The 25,367-nt window shown below is 36.9% G+C and overlaps 1 protein-coding gene and 1 long non-coding RNA gene across 3 annotated transcripts in view; one reads left to right on the forward strand and one right to left on the reverse strand.

Annotated features, from left to right (window-relative positions):
* LOC115424127 (uncharacterized) lies at positions 1-7,685 on the forward strand. The gene is made up of 3 exons (XR_003936053.1): positions 1-12; positions 3,269-3,270; positions 7,609-7,685. It is a non-coding gene; the product is annotated as an uncharacterized LOC115424127 (long non-coding RNA).
* Positions 6,851-25,367, reverse strand: part of gspt1l (G1 to S phase transition 1, like) — a 23,858-nt gene continuing 5,341 nt past the window's right edge. For both annotated transcript variants that reach the window (XM_030141230.1, XM_030141229.1), the window contains 12 exons: positions 22,649-22,888; positions 21,055-21,088; positions 20,878-20,955; positions 20,534-20,714; positions 15,782-15,936; positions 14,763-14,903; positions 14,568-14,661; positions 12,473-12,553; positions 11,358-11,531; positions 11,179-11,268; positions 10,926-11,094; positions 6,851-7,539 (listed from right to left, as the gene is read on the reverse strand). In XM_030141230.1, coding sequence (XP_029997090.1) covers positions 7,487-7,539; positions 10,926-11,094; positions 11,179-11,268; positions 11,358-11,531; positions 12,473-12,553; positions 14,568-14,661; positions 14,763-14,903; positions 15,782-15,936; positions 20,534-20,714; positions 20,878-20,955; positions 21,055-21,088; positions 22,649-22,888 — 1,490 coding nt within the window. In that variant the 3' untranslated portion in view covers positions 6,851-7,486. The remainder of the gene's footprint in view (positions 7,540-10,925; positions 11,095-11,178; positions 11,269-11,357; positions 11,532-12,472; positions 12,554-14,567; positions 14,662-14,762; positions 14,904-15,781; positions 15,937-20,533; positions 20,715-20,877; positions 20,956-21,054; positions 21,089-22,648; positions 22,889-25,367) is intronic.

The raw sequence follows: 25,367 nt of genomic DNA on the forward strand, positions 1-25,367 counted from the left end.
ATTGATTCACCAGTAAAACCCATAGAGTTTAATAAATGACAGTGGATGGACACGCTGGGTTTATGTTCAGTTAATGAGAAATTTTACCGAAAAAGTCACTATTTCTTCATTTTTTTCCTCTGTTTTGATATAACAACCTTTGAATTTACTGTGAGGTTTTATGAACATCTACATTATCAGTTAATTAACCCTTGTGTGGTGTTCAGATTTTTGTTCTTCAGCCAGTGTTTGTGGGTTCGGTGGTCCCGCTGCATTTGTGGGTTTCTAACTCAACGTAAACAATTTTATGTTAAAAATACTCAACAGATGTTTACCTCATCCCAATTACAAGCGACATAAAAAGCATATATGTTTAATATTTACCTTTTACCTTTGCTAGATCACATTTATGAATTAAAGTGCTACTCGCTTTTAGTTTTTTTTTGTTTGTTTTTTTTAACCCTTTCATGCATACTGGTCACTACAGTGGACAGCTGTTCAAAGCTGTTCTCTTTTTTATTCATGGGTTTTGTTGTTTTAGTTCCATTTCAGCCGACACAGTGGACACCAATGCATCATCCCATACACTGACATTCATACCAGTACTGTAACACTCCTGTTCTTTGATCTAAATCAATTGCTAATTGTTATCAGACTGTAATTAATAGAGGTTTGTTTTTTTTTGCATATTATCTGAGTGAGTAATAACTAGTATTATAGTATGTTAAAATGTGAGAAAACATCAGATTAGCAGAATTAACCTCCTAAGACCCAGGAAAATGAAAATTTTAGCTTTTTTCCATCACACAACTGTCTTGATTGGAAACTACATAATCCAACATTTTGTTTTGTTTTGTTTTGTTTTTTAACTTTTTTTTTTTTTTTTTTTTTAATTCTTTTTATTTATTTATTCACTTTTTAATGGAATGTCCTTTGCAATGGACAGCATTTTTTATGTAAAACTTTTGTCTCCTACAGAGGACAGAAATGCATTGCTAGGTCTCAGGAGGTTACAAATATTTTTATTTCATAGTTTTTACACAGTATATCAGTAGATGCATGTTTCTTTGCTTCAAAAATTAAACGCACGGTGTCCAGCTGAGTGGACATTTTTTTTAACTCCATGAAAAATAGGTTCATAAAAAAAAAAAAAAATTAATCACATTGTTTTTTTCATGCTTAAAGAGGATAAACACACTCAGGAAAAAAAAAAATCTTGATTAAGGTTCTCATAATTCATGCATGAAAGGGTTAATACAATGCAATATAATCAAGATATGTATGGAAGAGGATTAGGGTCACTGGAAAAAAAAAAAAAAAAGGTCCAACATATATATTTTTTATAATTCTGAGAGAAAAGTCTGAATTCTGACTTTTTTTTCTCAGAATTCTGACTTATTTCTCAGAATAATAATAATAAAAATATATTGGACCTTATTTATTTATTTTTTTTCCCAGTGGCCCTAATCCTTTTTCCGTAAGATATGAGAGGAAAAAATTCAATAAAAAAATAACTACTCATCTTTTTTTTTTTTTTTTTAAATAAAAAATTAAACGGGTCCCACAGACCCAAACCCCATACAAGGGTTAAACATCGGAAAAAACATGATTTCCACTGGAAAAAATGCTAAATTCAGAGGATAATATAACAATAAATGGTGATAAATCATTTAGTAAAGGTTAAATATTGAGAAAAATCATTTGGGAACTGACACAAAAGTCTCACTGGGTCCTTATGGGTTTAACTTACAGTCACACATGGACATCAGACTGGGACACAAGGACTTCCTGTAGTTGAGTGACGCCACCTGCTGGTCACACATGATCTGCCTTCACCGCAGCTGAAGGACTGAACACTGAGGTCCACAGACATCCTGCTTTCAGATACTTCCTAATGAACTGTCTAAACCGGCCTTCATGTGTTATGGGAATTATGATAAATACTAGTTCTGAACTCAAAATTGCACATGACGTCATATTTTCCACTGAGAACTGGGAAAAGATTTTGACACATGAGCTGCTGAGATTAAATAACCTTTGACGGAACAACGAGGGATTCATATGAATGATAAACAATACTTTAATGAACGTTCTGTTGCTGTTAGCTGATGATTTTGCACATTTATAGTATAAACCACAGGTGTCAAACATGCGGCCCGGGGGCCAAAACCGGCCCGCCAAGGGTCCAATCCGGCCCGTGGGATGAATTTGTGAAATGCAAAACTTACACTGAAGATATTAACAGTCAATCGCTTTACTTTAGGGCCCATATAAAGCCCTTCTTTAGTCTCAAGTGGGTCAGATCAGTAAAGTACTGCCATAAAAACCTACAAATAATGACAATTCCAAATGTTTCCTCTATTTTAGTATTAAAAAAAAAAAAAAAACGTGAAATTACATGAAAATGTGTAAATTTACAAACGAGCCTTTCACCCAAAAAAAATGACAAACCAGAAATGTCCTAAGAGAAGTAAGTGCAATTTTACTAATTTTCTGCCAATTACTAACATATTTTATAAATTTGCAGATCCATTGTGATCTGTAAGTTTTAATGCACATTTACAAATGATAACACTGGTCTACAATTTTTTAGAGATGATTTGCTTCAGACATTAAATGTGCTAAATGACACGTATTTTAATGAGATTAATTGGAAAATAAATGACAAAAGTACCGGTTTGCTCATGTTTTCAAGGTATATGATTAAGTGTTATTACACATATATATTGGTTTATGTACATTTATATAATAGTTTTATAACTCTTCCACTAAATAGAACCTGTAAAGTGAATGTATTCTAATGTGCAGACAGTGTTTTGAAGTAGATCTTGTAGCTCTGAGACAAATATTCCTTTTGAGTCAAACCCATTCTCTCGTTAATTCTTGAATTTCACATTTTGGCCCAAGGCTGTGTCTTGGAAAGTTCAGCCAATCAGCATTTTTGACTTGACTTTTCTTTATCAGTGACTCTCATGTGGTAAAATTTCATTACTTTTACTCTGGAAGCATTTTCCTTGTAGACCAGTGTAATCAGAGGCAAAATCGAGTTAAAAATGCACTTACTTTTCTTAATAAATTTCAGTTTTTTCATGGTTGTTCATGTTATTCACATTTTTAAAAGGACAGTTTATAGATGTAAACGTTTCCATAATGTAATTTTACTTTTTTTCACTATAAAACACATTGAAATGTCTGGAGTTGTCATTATTTATATATTATTATGTTATTAATTCACTGGTCCGGCCCACTGCAGATCATACTGGGGTGAATGTGGCCCCTGAACTAAAAGGAGTTTGACACCCCTGGTATAAACGATTTAAAAAAAAGAAAAAGAAGTGCTGAATCAGATGAATAAACATATCCAAAACTGTTTTAGTCACAGTAAATTGTGTGTCAGCCATTTTTCATTTCACCAAGAATTCCCTAGTGGAAAGGTTCGTTTTCCCTATAGCACTTGAAGGCAGCATAAAAAGCCCAAACGTGTCTTTGGTACCAAACATTCACCTTCCAGTCTTAGGTACAACTTTGCCACTTCACAGGTGTTCAGTAAAGTCTTTCCAGTCGAAACGTTAATGGTTTTTACTGCGAAAAATTCAAAATTGAAAATAAAAGCAAACACAACATGTTCATTCACTGTCCTGCATCAAATATAACACCTGCTTGACTTCAATTCCAGACTTTTTCACATATTTTAAGGTCTTGAAAATCAGGATCTAAATTTCTTTTAAGACCGGTGATCCACACAGACCCCAACAGATGGTTTCAGGAAAGTATTTGAGCAGAAAGAGGGCGGCTGTGGTCATTACTGTTATGAGTATAAGTATAAGGCAAGGTTGAAACTTGAGAATCATTATTGTGACGTTATTGTGAAAAAAATATTGTGGAATAAATGTATACCTTTCATGCAGTGTCTTGTGTCGAATTTATTGGAAAAATTGTGTAGTTTCAGAATATAACATCCTTGTGTGACTTTTTGCATGATGTTTGCAGAAAAGTGGGCAAAAATTACCCTTTTTCGGTGACAAATAATTTGAAAACCCATATTAATCCTGTTGCTGCTTGCAAATTTTCATTGAACTTGCTTCCTTTTAACCTTAGATGAAGAGCTTATGGTCTGGCCTTTTAAATGAGTATCAGTTTCAGTGATTTCAGTTCAAACTCAGTGACGTCATATCAGCCAGTTCCTCAGAAGACGACCTGGGACAATTTGGTTTGGATTTTTTGGCTTCTAGGTAAGAATTGGACTTATAATTCTTTATGTAGAGTTGATATTATTATAAATCTGTATGTATTATACACCATTCTCTTTCTTTTTCTGTTGTGAATAAAGCATTACCCAACAATTAAGTATATTCTAATATTAGATCAGTCAAATCATTACTTTTACTAACCCTACCCCCATCAGTTTTTAGTTTGTGAAAAAAAATACATACCACTGTAAAAAAAAACTTGCATTCACTCAATTTTCAATATCTAGCCTCTAAAATTTAATCAATTATGCCCACCTACATGGGCTACAATTAGTTTATAGCATTTAGGTCCATTTACTTTCCTAAAGTGAGATCAAGTTTTTTTTTTGTTTTTTTTTTTACAACCAAATGTTCATATTTGTTTTTGAAACTGCCCACCAATTTGTTAGATTTTGACTTGCTCTGTCAATGATGAAGCCAATTTAAGCAGCCAGAATCACTTTAGGAAGGCTTCTATATATCAATTTATGGTTAAACTAATAAAACAACTCTTACAGGGGTTGGACAAAATAATGGAAACACCTTCACCTCAAGCTGATAATGCCCCAATCCATACAGCTAGAATTGTTAAAGAATGGCATGAGGAACATTCTAATGAAGTTGAGCATCTCGTATGGCCGCCACAGTCCCCAGACCTCAACATTATTGAGCATTTATGGTCAGTTTTAGAGATTCAAGTAAGACGTCGATTTCCACCGCCATCGTCTCTAAAAGAGTTGGAGGGTATTCTAACTGAAGAATGGCTTAAAATTCCTTTGGAAACAATTCATAAGTTGTATGAATCAATACCTCGGAGAATTGAGGCTGTAATTGCCGCAAAAGGCGGACCTACACCATATTAAATTATATTTTGTTGATTTTTTTAAGGTGTTTCTATTATTTTGTCCAACCCCTGTACATGTTATGGAGTAATGCCTAATTGATATATATTTTTTAATTTCAGACTGACTGAATAGGGCTAAGATGCCCAGACCAAAGCCATCCTGGGGTGGAGGAAGGAAGGCCTCCTGGGGAGGATTCAAAGCTCACAGATGAAGAGAAGAAAGCATGTTATGTCTGATTTTTGACAGAAATAAAACAGTTAAATCAAGTAGTGCATAGGCCAAATTTCATGTTTTTTTTGTTTCAACCTTGTGTCAATAAAGGCTCAGTGATTTAAAAACCACAAAAGATTTTGCATGAATGATTTCAGATTCAGGTTCCTGAGAAGATTTGACCCTAAACTGATATATTTTCAGTCCATTACCAAGAACTTGAATTTTTGCCCTTTATGTCACTAAAATGCAACTCAAACTTTGAACCTTGTCGTAAACAGAAATATCTGTGGAATGTTCAATAACCATGCTATCAGCTCCATGTGTATTTTGGTCTTAGGTACAATAAGACAAACATTGTATGCATGTGAACGTAGAGCAGGGTGATGGGGCTAAAATGCTCTAAAACATTTTTTATATAAATTCATACAAATAGATCTCAATAAATGTCAATTTCTTTATTTCTTCTCAGAATGAAGGCTGATTTTTGGTCCTGTCTGAAAGTTGAAGAAAACAGATGATTCGTAGTTTTAAATTAAAAAGTTGAAACGAGGAAAATAAACATTACTTTTGACATCAATGTTCTGAAGTCACAAGACAATAATGCATCTACAGTTTCTGATTCTGTGATTTGCTGGGAATTACCCCGCCCCCTGAAGGAGGGGCAATGGGTATTGTTTATGGTTTGGTTTCACTGTAGCAGCAAAACTATTGGTTGAATTCACACCAAATTGGGTTTATAGATTGCCAGTGACCCAGAATAGATGTCAAGACATTTTGGGAAAAGGAGGTCAATGTTTACGTTTTTTTTTTTTTTAATCATCTCCCATTTACTTATAATGGGTGAAATTTTACGTGTCAGCAAAACTATTGGTTGAATTCATACCAGATTTGGTTTATAAATTACCAGTGACCCAGAATAGTCGTGGTTACATTTTGGGAAAAGTTGGTTGAAGTTCAAATTTTTAAAAATATTTTTTCCCCTCCCATTTACTTAGAATGGCTGAAATTTTGCGTCTATAAAAGCATTAATTTTGTTTCAATTTACTTCAACTTGGCACATATATAGAGGCAACTGACATGCTGACATCAGCTGGATCAATGCCAAAAAAAAAAAAAAGGCACAATACATGTGAGGAGCAGGGTTTGTTGTGCCTGGCACCACGTTTCTTTGATTGTTGACACTTTAACAGCACAACTATTGGTTGAACTGATACCACATTGGGTTCACAGATTGTCACAAACTCAGAATAGATGTGATTACAGTTTGTGAAAAGTAGGTCAAAGTTCAAGTTTTTTTATTAATTTTAAAACATTTTTTTCCCCATTTACTTATAATGGGCAAAATTTGTCTTTGCTGACATCAGAACACCCACAGACATGATGACATCAGCTGGATCGATGCCAAAATAACCTACATTATGTGTGAGGGGTGCGGTTTGTTTCACTGTAAAGCAAATAAAGAAATAAAATGATCACGTGATAACAATAACAGCTGTTTTATCAGTCAACCCTTTGTACATGTAGTCAGTGTTTGGTACCATATGAACTGGGAAACAGTAGAAGAAGCAGGCAGGCACTGGAATACACTTTGTAAAAGGAACAGGCTCCATTTCCCAATTCCATATTTTATTGTCATAGTTGTTTGCTTTAATAACATTTGAACACGCTCAAGCACACTGCCAGAACGCCACATGAGAAACCAAAAACTGGGTAAAAGCAAAGGGAGACATGTACACCCAAGATAAACATTTTGGTTTCAACTGGTTAAGTTCTATCAAACAATTTCTTTTGCAATTTACTTCTCAAAATCATTTTTTATATTCCAAGCAAAAATCCTGGTCCACATCTGTTTACAGATATAACTTCAGCCATATGTCACTGTCATGTATGAAAGCACAAAAAAAAAAAAAAAAAAAAAAAAAGAAGTGGAACAAAATAAATGGTGTCATGATGAGTGGACTAGTGAGGGGAGGGGCTAACCCAGAATGGCATAGCTGAGCTCTCAATATGAGAAAGCTGACTCGTGTGGACTTCTTGGTTTGTCATTTGCTTAAAAACAGATTTTCGTTTTTCACTGAAGTTTGTCTGAAGCTGATCTTCGGCACGCAGAGGGGGGGCGTGAGAGGGAGGGGCCGTTGCCGCCGACAACAGTGTGGGCGGGTTAGGACCGAGCTCCGCTCATTCCGTCTCACCAGGTCTTCCCAGGAGATTGGGTTCGCTTCAGTCCCGCTCAGCAACGAGCTTCAGCACCTTCCCGATGGCGATTGTCTTACCTACAACACAAACCACAACGTGTGAGGATCGCAACTACGCGTGGACTATGAGCAGACAGACAGTTACAGGTGTGAATGTGTGAGTGAATGATGAATGGATCCACTGTACGCGCTCTGAGTATGTGTAAATAGAAAAACATTATATACAGGGTTTCTGCAGGTATCAGCAAATCTAACTGAATGCTTTTTAATGTCCTTTTAAAAGCCACTTCAGATAAATGTAACGCCCATGTCCAACTGCAGATACAGTTTTATATATAGTTTTATGTCGGTTTACCGTCGATAGGCTTTAACCATGTTTTGCTGAAACTTGCATTTTCCCATTTTTACAACATTTGCTAATATTTCCTCCACTCTTTCGCCGCAGCATGAGCACGCTCACAGCATGTTGCATTCCACGCATCCGGTGTTGATGACTTCGTGCATCGGCCATAAACAATAGCCAATTAAAGGGTTTCGCCTGTCAATCATCACACTATACCGCCAAACAAAATTATTAAATATTTACATATTAAAAATAAGTTGTAACTAACAAGGCTTTTTCTCTCCATCAAGTGTATTACATTTTTTAATGCCTCTGGACATTGAATTCAATGCGTTTTAATTTTTACAAAATCTATTTAATGACTGTTAATGTTTTTTAGTGACCAGCAGAAACCCTCATATGAATCTAATCTTATATCATTATTATTATTATTATTATTATTATTATTATTATTATTATTATGTCCATTCATTTTCATTCAACTTCTATTTTGGATCATTGATTTATGTTTTAAACACATACTAAAAATATATTACAGTCAATTAAATTAAGACTAAAGGGCCCAAATGACTATGAAACAGAGTAAGATCAACTTGGCTTTGGGCTCAACTCCAGTGTTCATGGGTCACAGTAAAAAATCAAATGGATCTGAATAACATCAGACTTTTAATGACTGTTCATCTGAAAGAAAAAACATTTCATCTAAATAAAAACTCAAACTTGGACAAACCAGGGTTCCTACAGGTTTCTACAAGTTAAATTTAAGACTTTTTACTGCCCATTTCATGGTCATACTGGCAAAAATGTTTGACTCCTAGAATTTAAGAAAATGTATTTATTTAAGCCAACGCCTTGATTCCCACTGTTACGAGTTGAACTGATTTCTTATACAAAGTGCAACGAGGTTCAAACACGTTCCCCTCTACTCGTGTCAACCAGGTTTCATTTCTCCAAACCGGCATTATTAAATTTGCACTTCCCCTTCCGCTTACTTTTCACTTGCGAGCCGTCCCTTTAAGTTCCCAAAGACAGCTTCTCGGGTGACTAATGGCTACATGTGTTGAATGTTCTGTATTAATTTCTGCAAAGTTGGTGATGACTGGCTCCTAATTTCAATATAAACAGTCGGGTTGGAACGGGTGGGACTGAGTCGACTAACGTTAGTTTCTTCGCAGTTTGGACATTTAACACATTAAACACAACACAGCGAACAGGTTTATGGCAACATAACTTAAGACCTACCGCATCAAATTTAATACCTTTTAAAGACTTTTTTAAGGTATTAAATGCAGATTTGTAAATTCAAGAATTAAGACTTTATAAGACCTTGTGGGAACCCTGAAACTGAAAGAAAATTTATCAGATGAAAATCTAATGAAGTCAGTTCATTTGAAAAATAAAACGGTCACAATCTTATGTGACAACGAAAGTAACTAAGGAGTTAGGACAATTTCAAAACTATAATAAGCAATTATAATTAGAAAGTCTGTGAGCATATTTAACAAATATTACGAAGATCAGAAATAAATACTGAATTAATAAAATTTTTAGAGTTCTGAGTTTTGAAATAGTCACTTTGTTATTGACTTTTCCAGGTGGGGTTTCATTAGTTTAGTTTTATAAGTACACAGGTAGTTTTACTTCACCAGGAATTAATTCAAGTGGCAAACATTTGGATTACAATTGCCTACCAATATTTATAAAATCACAAGTTATTTAAAGGTTCCCTTACTGTGCATTTTCTGTTCCTTTTCATCATGAAAAAACACTTACTTTCGACACACCTCGTGTGGATCAGTGGCTAGCTATAATAGAGGAAATATACTCCATGGAAAGACTGACTTACTACCTACGACTCAAGGAACATATCATCATGAAGCACTGGAGAAAATGGCTGGACTATAAACAAAGCAATGCTCAATCACTGCTGTCTGTGATTTAAATATTTTGTGTTCAACCAGTGACCCCAGGTTTGTGGGCTTTATTGTCTGTTTGTTGAAAAAAAAAAACAAATAAAAAAACCAAAGTATAAAAAAACAAACAAACAAACAAAAAAAAACACTTACTTCCCAGTAAACAAAACCCAACAGTTGATCTGTGACTGTTTCACTGCTAGTTTCAGTTGTTATTTACTCTAAGGATCTCTATATCTATCTATATTTTGCAGTGGTAATGTTGTACATTTTGTTAACTAACATCTGTTGATGTAATCTTCAAATAGGCTAAACAGTTCTATGTGTTGACCTTGGTGACCTTTGTCACATTTCATTGTCTTGTAGCTATAGATCTGTTACCCAGTAGCTACGTAATATGGTTCAAGGAGCTTAAAATGTGTTAATCATCACTCTAACTCACAACGACAGCTGGGACAGAAACAAATGATCTGGGCTGTTAACTGAGGAGGTGATAGCTGCTTTTAGGTTTGGTTTCCAACTGACCTGAACCATCTGGATTATACCAACAATTTGCCAAAGACATTTGGTTGTGCAGCTCCTCAGATACACTTAATAATTTCTTATATTCTCATAGTAACTCAGTGAATGTTGTAGTCTCGTCAGTCCACACATAAGCACACCTATTTTTATTCACTGAATCTGTTTCCATGATTTTCATCTAACTTTTATTGATTTCCACTCTGTGTTTTTAAATGTCCTTTATCAAACCACAGGCTCCACCTTTGTCACAGCTGTGAATCAGTATCAGCTGATATCAGCCAATGTGGATGTCAGGAAATAAAACATCATTTCTCAGATGGCAATGGTGTAATGAAGGCCTGAAGTATTTTTAATCAGTTGAGTAAACCTATTTTAATATATAAAATATAAAGTGATATTTTCCCTGGCTGGGAGATAAATAACAAACAAACCTACATAAATAAAATAACACCTGTATCAGCACTGGTTATTAGTCAAAATGTCAATACTGGATTAAAATGACTTTAGCAAATGGAACCACGTACTGTCTTTGTCATTAGGGAGAAAAGAAACAGACCTGTCATCATCTATGAGACAGTATGAGACTGAACATGTGACACTGTGTGAAGGTGTGTGATAAGTCTCTAACTGGTAGATGAACAGGGTCAGCATGTGGGCCAGTGCAGGTCATGTGGGAGCAGCTGTACCTTCGTCTCGTAAGGTAAACCGTCCCATCTGAGGAAACTCTTTAAAGGTCTCGAGGCAAATGGTCCCTGCTGTGCGCAGACGGGCGATGCAAACTTGGTCTTGTTTGACGAATCGTGGTCGTGTCTTACTCTTCTCTCCTGACTTTTTGTCTACCAGACAGATTAAGGCCTGAAGGGAATCCATCAACAACACAACATCAGGCAATGCACACATCTTTTGTTAGACTGTTGTCATGTTTTTGTAGATCCTTACCGTGATCTGCACTTCTTCAATGCAGGTGTGAATGTGAAGGACTGCGTTGTAACCTGGACAGATGATGGATTTGTGTTCGATGATGACGATCTGTGTGGAAGACATTAAGTGTCACATGAGGAGTCCATAAACACAGTAAGCAGAGCAAGCTTGGTGCTGGGTGGTCTGTAGGGTCTGACCTGGGCGTCGAAGGTGCGCCCTGAGTGGCACAGGTTCTCAGCGTTGCACAGGATGAAGCCTGGTAAGATCTCCTCTTCCTCAATGCCCTTGAGCCGCAGCTTGAGGTTTTCTCCTGGTCCGGCGTCGTCTGTTTCTACGTCGTCCGACAGGAGGCTCAGCACCTCCACCACATGCTGCAGGACATTAACAAGACAAACATGAGAGGGGCAGAGGGACACTGAGGAAAGCTGAGGAGCGAAGAACACCACTCCTGCTTCTGACAGATTCAACATGCATTTCATCTGTTTGGAACCATCAGTACTACAGCTGCATCTTTTTAACCTTTATCTCATAAATATGTATCCAGACACATACAATAACCAACACACAGCAAACTTCACAGAGCTACATGTTAACATTTTGTTGGTGTCCTCTCTAATTTCAAATGATGGACATAAGAAAGCATTCTAATCTGTGTGGTGACATCCAGTCAAGGACAGAGGGAGACTCTATTCATTCATCATAATAGGGCTGCAACGACTCGTTGACTACTAAATTAGTCAACTACTAATCAAGAGGCTGGTAGGGACATCATGCACTTTTATTTTAGGAACTTTTTTTAAAATTTTATTGGCAATTGCAACTCAATTTTTTTGTTAGGACAAAATGTACTTTTATTTAAGGGAGGAAAAAAAAAAGGATTTTATTGCGCCTGCAATATTTGATGAATATTGAATTTAATATTTGTTTAGCAAACTTTGTTATGCACTGTAGTTGTTGTGCAATAAATGTTCTTAAGGGAAAGAAAATGTGTTTTATTGCTGCAATAAATATAACCTGACTAGTGGACAATTGAAATGGTCATTAATTGAAGCCGTACATCCTAATAGACTTCTCTCCTTCAAATTCCTTAAACTACTGATGATGCTGTTAAAGCCTGTTCATCTCATTAAATATGCTTATCATCACTAGTTGCTACATGTTTTGCTAAATTCTTTAATTTCACTCACTCCTCAAGTAACAGCTAAATATATTCAGTAATCATCTAAATAAACACATTGGACGAAGAACAATATAGAACAATGTAATGTTTGTAGTTTGGCAGCAACCGTAACATGCTCTTTGTAAATCTTACCCTGTTTGGCATCATGACGAGCTGCTGTGCTTTACTGATGGAGCCAGACTCCAGTTTGCCCAGAACTACAGTACCCATGTCCTGAAAGAAAGACAGTGTCACAAGTTTGGAGAGAAAAGCAATAGACATGTTTCCACCTGTCAGTTATGTCACATAACTGCCCATTATCTACATGGACTATTATCACTACTATAACCCTATTTTTGTACAAACATGTGGAAAGGCGAGAGCCAATGATAACCAGCATCCCAAATGTTGATTTGACTTCCTGGCTTAGTGCTGCACCTGCCTTATAATGGTGGGTCATTATTAAATGTCAACTTGTTTCCACTGCATTAATCACAACTACCTTTTTTTGAATGCACCAATAAAGAAAACAAACTAAAAAAACATTATGTTATGATATTTTCAGTTTTCAAATTAAGTTTCCACTCCACAAGTTGAAAACGGTGATTTAAAAACAGCTGGATCGAAAACACAGACTTGGGCTGGGTTCAAGTGTAATATCACTCACAGCCACTAGATGCTGTTCCAAAAAGCTTTCTTTCTAAAAATACTCTATCAATCCCCCCCCCACCCCCCCCCCCCCCCCCACCCCCCCCCCCGAGGTCACTCTGGTCTGCTTCATTTTATATATACACCCTCTAATCAGTGAATAGTCTATTCCATATTCAACTGATAAGATCTTAGGACTAATAGCCGGCTTTGATGCCTGCTGTATGTGGAATTGACAGGTTCTGACATTCATTCAATTGATAAACATCACTCAGTATCTACAGCTCTTTGCATCAAAAGTAGGGTTGTAACAATGTCATGGTGTTACAATTAATTGCAATTTTAAACATCACAGTTAATTAATCGTCAAGACTGCCAACCAAAGAAACAAGCTGACCACCTGTCTCTATCCAATTTCAAGAACACAATCTATATCCACCTTGAAAGTGGGTAAAATCACCAGTGTGGGATTACTTTAGTTATCCAAAAGATGCAAGTGACAACATTCATGACTACGGGGGTCCAACATGCAAAACGTGCAGGAGAAAAGTTGCGGCAAAAGGATCGAATACCTTCAATTTAGTACAGCACCTTAGGGATCACCATGCAGCTATATAAGCTGAACTGAACGATAAACAAAACTATTTGGTCAAATTATGTTAGTGATTGGTGATTTTGTTTTACTATTACTAGACTCTGTTTGATCACTAGGCAAACTGCATAAAATAGTCTGATGCACCTGTAGAGGCTACAGCCGACATTTGAACAGATAATTACAGTTCAAATACCAACTTTTCACCTCATGCTCGAAGTTCGAATAAAAAGTGACAGCCCTAATAAGTACTGTTGTGAAATGAATTTGCACAAAATAATCATAGTAATTGTAAAACTGCAATTATTTCTCTGACAATAATCGTAGCACTAAAATCTCTAATCGTTACATCTCTAGTCAAAAGTGCAGCAGATGGTGCTTTCATGGACGTTACTAAATTAAAGTAACATATATGAATATCTTTGACCATAACATAAATGTATTTATTTGGTGACTGGCCTTCTCTAGTGCGTGATCTGAGTATGTGATGTCAAGATATTTACAACAGTTTACAATGGATAAGATGCAGAAATATCATCTTCAAATACTCATTTCCTAAATGATTTCAAACGTTTCTGTACTGCCATTAGTGTTGTTAAAGATTCATTAATTCCAAGACCACCTGACCAGAAAACAGGTGATACAACTGACATGAGACATTCTTTTGAGGAGAGAATATGTTAACACAATGACTGTAAATTTTTGTGTACTAGAAAAGCTGTCAAACACAAGTAAATAGTGGAATCTGGTGGTTTGAGGTATTTAACGTTTTACTGTTGAACGTCAACTATCTGCTGCTTATTTGTATGCATAGAAACACATATACAGTTTGAACCAGGAACAATTTTTTACTTCCACATCAAACTCCACAATGATCCTCTATAAAAATTGACACTCATGATGATATTTTCATCCTTATTCTGTGAAACTCACCCTGTTTGTTTATTCCACTGCTGTCAACTACAAGAATGATGTAAGAAACCTAGTGAAGTCAGTTCAAAGTCTTACCTTGTATTTGTCTACAATGGGCAATCTGACTGGGCCGTCACTGGATCTGTTGAAATTTGGCAAACTGTCCAAGTGTGGAATGAAAGGTAATCCTCTGCAATAGAAACACATGATGTCAAGCAGTGAATGTTGAACCTGCTCCATGAGTGTCCAATCTGTGTGTATGTTGACAGGCAGCACATGGACGTGACTTACGTGTACCAGGAGCACATGTCAGTGGGCTCCTTCAGGTTGGCTCCTGTCAGACCAGAACAGGGCATGAAGTGGATGTCTTTCTTCGGGTTGAAGCCTACCTTCTTCAAAAATGGCACTAGTTTCTCCTTGCACTCCTCATACCTACAGAGAAACAACGATAAACTATTAACTAACAGATAACAGACCTGGCAGGACAATTTTGTGTAATCATGATACGTGGTTTGCTTTAACAAATTGCAGCGGTAGTACAACTGCTGCTTCAGAATCTGATCGAACACTGCATCATGAAACCAAATGACTTTGTAGAAGTGTTTAAACTGAAACAACTGATACAGGAAGTGGGGATGCATGGTGACGTCTGGCTGGGAGAGAAGGCTATGTAGATTTAATGTCACAGAGTCCGTTTACTACCAGTAAAATGATACCTGGGTCAGGAAAAAGCTCCAACACCATTACCTTTGTTGTCATCACTACCCAATCTGTACAGGAAACCTGATTTATTCAATGCACATGCAAAAATACAACTTCCTGTCAAGTATATTTCAAGTTCTAGATTATTTTGCATTAGTTGTGAATAATAATTAACATTTTAGATTTTCAAAATATTTTAACACACACACACACACTTACCTCACCTACATTAGTTAATGTCTGCTTTTTATATTTCATAACTAATAAAACCAAAGGTAACATTAATTTTCAAATTAATTATTCATTTATTCTATTTTAAACTTCAAGAATCCCCATTAGTTAATACTGCAGTAAAACTAGAGAACTAGACAATCAAACATTTCCTTATTGTCAACGTCTGCAACAGTAAAAGTAGTAGCACAAGAAGTGGAACATTTTATTCATCCACAAATATGTAATCAAAACAAAACAAAACAAAAAGAACCTCTCTAACATTCACCCAGTTTTTAGCTTCAACAGAATATTCCTTTCTAATCCAATGCAGTTTGTGGAGGTTTACACTAGTGGGTATGAATATTTATGTAGTCAGTGGGGATCTTTGTACTCACCTCTCAATACTCCAGTTCACTGTGGGGTCGTCCATTTTATTTACCAGAACAATCAGGTGTTTGACACCAGCTGTTTTGGCCAACATGGCATGTTCCCGTGTCTGACCGCCTTTCTCAAACCCAGTTTCAAACTCGCCTTTCCTGGCAGAGATCACCTGAGGGCCGACACACACACACACACATTTATTTGGAGTTAGTGTGTCTACTGTAAAAGTTCTATCAGGCTGTTTCTTGTTTGACATTAAAAGACAAATGATCTTATCAAAATTGGAGGCAATGTTAAATCAACATAATACCTTTGTTTGAACTTTAAAGGATCCTAGAGGAATTGAGGTGATGTTGAGTAAGCATTTCAAATGACAAATCATACAAAATAAACCCAGTGAAAATTAAAGTATAGAATCACAGTTAATTAAAGACTGAAATACAAAATTAGATCTAAACAGGCACAGACACAAGTTGGACAGGAATGGATACTAACCATGGATTTAAACTCAAACTGGGCTAACAGTAGGGATGGGCTTTTCAAGACTTTATAGATACAACTCTTTTAGGTTAGGGGTACAGTTTAAATTGTGAACAGAATTATTTTCTCATTTGTATCTTAGGCTTATATAATTAATATTTATAAAGAAAGTGCAAATGCATTGCTTTAAACTAATCCCTCAGACAGATTTTTTTAATGATTATAATGTGAAACAAAAATATATAGATTTACTACAGAAACATACATAGAAAATAGTTTGCCATTAAACATTTGTAAGTATAAAACTGAATGCAGAACTGTCAGTATTTGACACTGTGGTGGTCTTCCTGCAGCCTCCTGACCTCTACATCATCCTGCTCTGAAACTGAACAGATCATGTGATGCTCTGACCCTTGAAGATTAAATGTATGAACCAACCCACAGTGATACAATCAGTGGGCTCTGGGTCACTTAATCATTAACTCGGGTTTGTATTTGGGCCCCAGGCTGTTAGCATAGCTGTGCATAACATTAACAGGACAGATGAAGTACGAGCTAAAGATCCAACTGTACGTTTCTTCAACTGTACTTGGCAGAAGTTCAACTCGTTTTATGACATACAGTCTCATGTTTCTGCTTGGAAATCCGTGTCATTGAGTGAAGTGTCCAATTTCCTGTGTAGTTCCCTGTTCCGCTGTTACTAGTTTCCCTGTGTCTGAGCTGCTCAGAGCTGTGTCACAGACAGCAGACCCCCCCCCCCTCAGAGACCTGAACTAACATCTCTCATCTGGACTGAAGACTGAAAAATAGCATCACAGACTATAGTCATGAAACTGATTTAGTGAGAAAAATTTGCTATAAAACTTTCTATTTTTTCCCTTCTCAAGTAGTTAGGAAACCCGATAACGTCTGAGCTTATCGACACTTCGGTCTTCGGTAGTTTGTTCCTGTGGCCCATGTAGAGTTTAATACCCATCCCTAGCTAACACAGTGCTCATTTTTAGTGTATTTTGTTAAATATTCCTGTTGATGTGAGCAGAGAAATAAAGAGCAATTTTTCAGAGGGAGCCGCAGTGAAAAGCACTCATCAGATGAACTTTGATATGTTACAAACTCATATATTACCAGTTCAGGCTATTAATTTCAACACTGTTTTCAGTCTAAGAACTCAACTAGAGCTACTTTGTTCAGTCGGTTTCAACAGTAGTGTGTGCAGTGTCAGTTTACAGTCCTGACCTGATCAAACCTTGGAGACAGCTGCCACACAAATAACACCTGGTTGTTGTCAGTGTCAACATGACTTTGGAGGAGGACTGATTTGAATTTTTGCCATTTTAACTACAGTTATGTAAGCTGACCTGCTGGCTCTGGATGTGAAAATGAACTACTTGTTTCTATACTTCAAACGCCTACAGTTTTGACTCTGTCAAACATTTCATATGTCTTGTTTCTTCAGATGTAAGCTGGACTGTGATAAAGGACATTAGGTCTTTTCACACTTAAGGAAAACATTCTGTGTGAACAACATCCTGTCAATGAATTGTTGCAAAACACCAACAGATTCTACATGCTCAGAAAGTGGACTTCATCGTTTCACATCAACTTTTGATCAGTGACAAAAACACATTTAGCCATAGTAGACTGGATAATCACAAAACACCACTCATACTGTATGTCATACAGTCTGACAGTATTTACAGGAGATCCAAACCCACTAAGATTCGTATCAATATCACATCACTCAGGCACAAGTACATAATTACAACTCAACAATTCATATTACCTTTTGGACCATTGTAGCCTTATTCTAGTGCAGTGGTTCCCAACCTTTTTTGGCTCGTGACCCAATTTGAACATCACAAATTTCTGGCGACCTCAGACATTCAAAACGGAGATTTTTTTTTCTAACAATTTGCTTTTTCATCATGTAAAAGTTTGCTATACTATGTTGCAAATAAACAGTAATTTTAGACGACATTTAGTCTATATAATGTATATTATTATGGACGGAGGCAGAAAAGCCAGGTGGAGATTACTGCACAAAGTGAGAATTTGATTTTCCTTGGTCAGGATATGTACAGTCAGTCCAGCTTGGATTTACAAGGCTGACGATTAATACTGAACGAACAATAACTCGAACTATGAATTACGAAAGAGCTGCAGCATCTGAAACCGACCACAATGAACATTTGAAAGATAAACAGTACCACGGTGCTTCAGTTTCAGCTTCACAGTTTGTCATGTCTTTTATGGATTCTTATAGTCTCTCTCAACTCACCATATATTTTTTATTAGTAATTTTTTTTTTTTTTTTTTTTTAAATCAATTACTAGAAATTTCAGGTGACCACATTTGAATTCCAGGCGACCCCACATGGGGTCCCGACCCCAAAGTTGAGAAACACTGTTCTAGTGGTTCAAACCTGGCACCTTTCAACAGTTTGGAAGTCAGTAACACTTAGATATAAAACCAGAAATCCTACTGGTGAGTTGGTGATTGATCAAGAAATCAAAGGCTTTACTGCTTTGTCCCTGATTAAGCCAATTTTTCACACTATTGATATTGTTGTATTTTTGAGGATTCAGTTTATTACTGAACAGCTACGGTGCTCTCGGTCAATTCAAAATGTTAATAAACCGCCAACCTGAATGTTTAAGAAAGAAAAACAGATGTTCTGGCTTTCTTTAGAAAATATCTGTATGTGCACAACAGTGTGCAGAATGATTATGGAACTAAATGAAAATTGAAAATGTTCCCATCTCACTTGTTTCTATTCATCTATTAAAACAAGAGTAATAAACAAACCACTTAAAATGTCCAAATAAATATTTGATATTTAAAACAAAAATCTGTGACCAATAGCCACACTTCTTAGCAGTCATGTCATGTCATCTTTTCTTCGCTTTTTTTTTGTGACCCAGTTGAGTATTTGCAACAAAACGTGATAATCTGGTTGGTCATCAATAGTTTAGATATTTCAAAAGTATTTCATCTGTCCAAATGGAATTTTACAATTTTTAATTTTCAATGTTCGTTAAATCTTTTTTGACCAATTTTCCCTCACGTAAAGAAGCTGCCTAATAATTTTTCCCACCTAAATATCGGACATTAATCATTTTAATTCACACCCTGTCCTATACAAATATATCACCCGAGAATGTTCAATTCCAATAAGAAATGAAATGTATATAGTTTAGAGTTGGAAAATATGTGTATAAATGTCACAGTAAAATTACTCACTTGCCCACTAATTGTGTGCACAGACTAGAATTACCTAGACCTGATGGTGAGTGGGACGTTCAGTTATATTGTTCAGTGATCCAGATATATTTACTTCCTAGCTCGTTGACCCGTGAGGACCCAGGGGTCAACCAGGGTCATACTAATACCAATATCTAGGGAGTGAAGTTAGTAAATGCGTCGTTCCTGTTTTGAACTTCATTTCCCGTCACGCAGCGTGGTACTGCACTTCCTGTCAACCGAGCAACATGATTGTAAAGCTATTGTATTCCAAAATGACTAATATCTCCCAAAATATTGGTCCTATCAACTTGCTGAGATATTTAATGTGGAGATGGGATGATTCCTCAACTGTAGGTATCAAATTGGCCAGTTAAAAACGTCCCAATTTCTCAGAACTGTGCAGACATACACTCACACAGAGACCTTCCAGTATTATGATATAGGTTATATAGATTGATCTATTCCTGTAACTTAGATGTTCAGCTCAGCAGCCAAAAAAGTGTGAAATTGTTTTTTTTAAGTCAGTTAAGGAGGTGTATCAGCCATTTAATGGATTATTGGCTTTTTTTGTTAAGAACTAACGTTATAGTTAATCTATTATTATAGTTACTTTTTCAGCCTTTAAAATTCTGTCACCCTCTAGTTTTGAGGGCTACATATAATGCCACTAAACAAGGGAATATGAAAGGGTTTAGATTTATCTGTATCACCCTCTCACCATCTGCACACCAAGGTTTTTTTCATCTTCGATCACGATCTACATTTGAAGGGCAAATTATCATGGAGATTTACCCTAGTAAGAATTAACCCACCTTCACACTACAGAAAATCCAGGTTTGAACCAGATGTTCCCTCACTGACCCCTTAATCCTGCTGCATGATGGAGGTCATCGAATATAATTACACTGATGAGAATACTGATGGGTGCATTTAAGATGACATTGGATATTCTTCTATTTGTGAGTTGGTTTGCTTGTAGATTTTCATTTCTAACTTCTCAACGTACATGTTAAGTGTTGAACTAACAGACTCTCTGGACTCACCAGTACAGCCAGGTCTGCTTGTGATGCTCCTCCGATCATGTTGGGTACAAAGCTCTTGTGTCCAGGGGCGTCTAGGATGGTAAAGTGCTTTTTATCTGTCTCAAAGTACGCTCGGCCCACCTCTACGGTTTTTCCTTTGTCCCTTTCCTCTTGGTTGGTGTCCAGAGCCCAAGACAGATACCTGACAACACAAGTCACTCTGTTGGTGAGCTCTTGATTTTACAAAAAGATTTAGTTGTAACTTTAAGCAATTGGAAGCCAAACAAATAATACTAAAGTGTGGGGAAATTTCAACTGTTTCATGTTATAGGCTTGACTCTCAGGTTCAGGCAGCAGAGACTCACCAGGTTTCCCTGTTCTTCTCCTTGGCTTCTCTCTCATATTTCTCTAAGGTCCTCTTGTCCACCATCCCTGTTAAATACCTGCAGTAGAGATGAACAGCACAGAAATACAGAGCTCTTAAAAGCCTCATCAGTTTAACTGCCTCCACTGAAAGTTTATCAGGAAACAGTGCTACTCACATGATTTGTCCACCAATGGTAGACTTGCCAGCATCTGCAGAAGGAACACACAGTTTAGACTTGACACGACTGCAGTTATTCATATGAAGAACACACAGCAGGGAGCTTAACAGTACGAGTTGCTCACAATAATCTGATTTATAAGGAGTTGATTCACAATATCAGTAACACAAAACGGTCAAAATTGCAGAAAACTATCAAATCATAATGTACATTCTATCACATTCTAGTCATATTCTATTGAACAGAGCCTGAATTTTGACCACCGCATTGACCATCTCTTAATTCTCACCATCTGTGCTCACAGTGGGCTCATCTCTAGTCCTATGCTTCAGCTCTGAAAATTTACGGACTGCAGTAAATCAATATTTTCTGACATTCATTGATTTTATTTTTTAACCACCAGAATAATCTGAAGGCCATCCATCATTTTAACAGACCGGACAAAGTGATAGAGGACAACTGTAATATTATATTCATGCACAACACTGTCAACAAGCGCCTCTGAAGGATCTCTGACCACTACAGGTCACAGCAGTGCAGCTGGTGTGTCATTAGAGTTTCATACTGGGGGATTTGCTACTGTTTCACTGGAGAAGTGCTCTGCAGAATTGGGATGTCATGTCAAATTTGGCTCATGTCCCTGGTAGACATGTCTGATTTCCTATTCTTTGACAGCTACGGCGAACGTTACGCTGGTTAATTGAGGCTCCACTGTGGAGACAGAGTCCAGGTTCAGACCAAAGTTAAAACAACCAGGAGAAGTCCTCTGTTCCAGAAAAGATGCAAAACAATTGACAATTGCCCATTTGTCTAACTCTGCAAAACTGCTTTGCTGTTTAGCACAATGGATACAGCGTTTTAGTGTCTCCTCTGTCACTGTGGAGAGAAATAAATCTGCTTTGTGCGGTGTTTTGGATATACTGTGGAAAAATAACGATAGTGTGTTTAAGTAGATGAATATAAAGGAGTGATATTTAACTTTTTAAAAAAATGGAATTAGGCATTTTAAAACATTTCCCTGTGGTCTACATAAACTAGAAATGCTCTGTTTGGGTCTGAATTCTTCATCAATTCAACTCCACAGGTCCATCTTCAACCCTTTTTCTGAGTAATTACACCAGAAACCTCATTTTGAGCGCTGGCCCTTTAAATGAAAATGAGCCACTTCATGCCCCCCGCCCCCCGGTTGCTGCCTGTGCTGCTCTGTCCCATTCAACCAACAACTGAACATTTTAGGTAATCGGCTTGAAGTTTGAACATTTTCAGTGTGGACTACAACCGCTGCTGCTGACAAACAATTATGGGGTACTCTGAGAAATGTTCACTGGAAGTCTTGACTTCATATGTGCAAATGTCGGGACGTAACTAGTTATAGCCGTGACAAATTAAGCAGGAATTAAAACGGGTTGTACAAATCCACTCAATTTTTGCCACAATAGCTTTGCAGCCTCTGAAGGGTTCAAATTCAAACTTTTTGAACGATTAGGGTCCAAATACACAAATAAATGAACCAAAGACTAATAAAAGGGAGTTTAGCAAAATATGACCCCTTGAAGATACTTTTTATATTTTGATTTAACATACAACTGACCTACGTGTCCGATGAACACAACATTGATGTGTTCCTTTTTGGGGGCGTCTGGCTGTACGTTTGAAACCTTAGGCACCGTCATCTCTTCCTCCTCCTCCATAACCTCCGGAGCCGCCTCCTCTGTTGGTGCTGACGCTGGTCCCCGGTCCCCACCTCCAGGCTCTTCCTCATTGGGCTCGGCCTCTTTCTGGTCCCATGGTTCCTCTGTGGTCATTTCTGTGTCACCGTTCTCCACTGGAGCTGCACAGACATAAACAGAGCTGTCATTACTCTACTCAAAAGGATCACACACTATGTATACAGACCACAAATGCCATCTCCTTTGTATGTTAAAAAAAGCTGATAATTATAAACAAAAAAAGGTCATTAAATGTTGATTTAACCAAAATTCAGGACTTCAAATGAACAACATCACTTTCAAACCGAGTAAAATAATCCCTCTTGAGAAAATAATCAGGCAAAAATACTATAGAACTTTTTCAATGCAAAATCAAATAATACAGAATAACTTTTGGTTGTAATTTAAGGGAAATTAAAGGGTACAAACTTAAATTCCAACAAAGTCCGATGAAAAATACGCAACTGATGAAGCTTTGAAACATACAGAGATTCACATAGATGATGAAAAGGAACTCAAAATGTGTGAACCAAGAAAAGATTTTGAAGAAGAACTTTAGGATTTGCAAGTTCCATGAATTCAATACAAATTTTAGTATTAACTTTTTCATGAAAACCCATGCCATTAAATGGGAAGTCCTCAGTAAGTTGGCATGAAATGACCAAAAAAAAAACAGTGTCATATTTTGTTAACCAGTTTCATATGCCTCTGATTTTAAACTAAGGGGCAAGATGGTCAAAAACCTCTCAACTGGAAAACAGTGAAAATGCAAAAACAGCACAGGGGGAAAGTTATGTCTGGAAAGTGCACAACAGCATAGCAATGATAAATGAACTCACGACACCAGAGTTGAACACAAAATGGGAAATAACACAACAGCACCACCGACAAAGCCTCCTACACAGCTCACAGTGCTGCACAGAACAGATCCTGGATCAGTTTGGAACCAGGCTCCTTCTAAATGAAATCTGAAACTTTGTTTTTTGCTTGTGCAGGTGTGACTCTGAATGCAACAGTATGTGATGGTATGTACACAGCACCAAAAACCTCAATGTAGTATTTAGGGTTGGTCTTGTACTGACAAACAGCTGGTCAGACAAAAGAATCATATTTAGGGTATCGCCATGGCTGCAAAATTAAACACTTTCTAATACAATTCACATCTTTCTGCCTCCACACCTTTACTGAACAATGAATCTGGTGTTTATTTAGAGATCCTATGTCACAAGTGCTGCCTTTTATTACCAAGGTTTGAACAAATGGTAGAACTGTTCCACCTCAGGACCGCCTAAATACAGATACAAGGGGTGAATCTGAAAACAACTCAAATGGGTGATACTACAGCCATAGGAAAACAAATTTCAAGTCCGTCTGGTGGGCGGCCTACTACTAATGGAAGATTTCACTTCTGAACGGTTGTTTTACTCTTAAATGTCACTAAAGTTCATATTTCAAGTGAGATTTTCCACACAGACAAGCTATTACTCATATGGGCATCAGAATTTATATTAGCTAGTATTACATAAACAAGTGAAAGTATAAACATACAGGAGAAAATTCCAACCGCCACAGTGTCTGTTGAGAATATTCAAAATAAAGCAATGACCTGATTAGCAGCATACTAAATATCCAAGGCCACTTACAAAACTCAACTCAAAACTTAGGTCAGGGTTTTCTTATAGTTAATTGGTGCTGCCTTATTATACAACAATAAATGCACAGCAATAGGATCTTGTAAGTCATCCCTGAGGTCAGGTGTATCTACAACCATTAGAAGAGCAGATATGCAGTGGAATGCATTTAAAAAAAACACACAACAACTACACCTGTGATACAAACATAGAACTGTGATGGGTCTTCAGTTAATGGATGAGGCACAGTGACATTTTTTTCCCAACCAATGTTTTGTGTGTCTGGTCTTTTTATATAATTGAAGGAATAATAATTTTGGTCAACATTCAAACAAAATAAATGACTATAATGCATGATAACACTGGACACCACCGGCTATGAAATGGAATAGGATGAGGTTCGCTCTGAGCTACTGCAGAAAGATGGTGGTGCAACAGGGAGGCGACCCGCTTGTGTGTAGGAGGTAATGAAAAACAAAAACAACAGGAATTCTGGTGTGAGCGTACATGTGAGTGTACTGCTTATTACATATATTCCATCTCTGGACTAAATCCACCTATGTCTGGACGACTACAGCAAAATCGGTCTGTAATCAAAACAAAAAAGTTGTGAAAAGAAATAATGATGTGACATTATTATGACTATTACCAATGTCAACTCGCATAAAAAATGTGTAGTGTGATATCATTTTGGGTCTTATCTCCCAGTCATAGATAAAGTTACTATGTCAACACCAGCTGCACTGACAAAATGTCACCAGGGAGTTTACATTAGGCCAACGAGCTCTGATTACTCATCTGTTTTTGTTGAGTCAGATATTTCAAAGCACCTCATCACTAAGCAGGAGTCATTTTATGCATCACGGTAGCTTTCACCCTATATTTCCGGTTATGTCAGTGGTGACGTGGCAGACCATGTACTGTTCAAAGAACCCTAAGTCCTTAACCTGTCACACTAGAGAATAAATTC

This window comes from Sphaeramia orbicularis, chromosome 8 (genome assembly GCF_902148855.1).
Source record: "Sphaeramia orbicularis chromosome 8, fSphaOr1.1, whole genome shotgun sequence".
Taxonomy (NCBI): Eukaryota; Metazoa; Chordata; class Actinopteri; order Kurtiformes; family Apogonidae; genus Sphaeramia; species Sphaeramia orbicularis.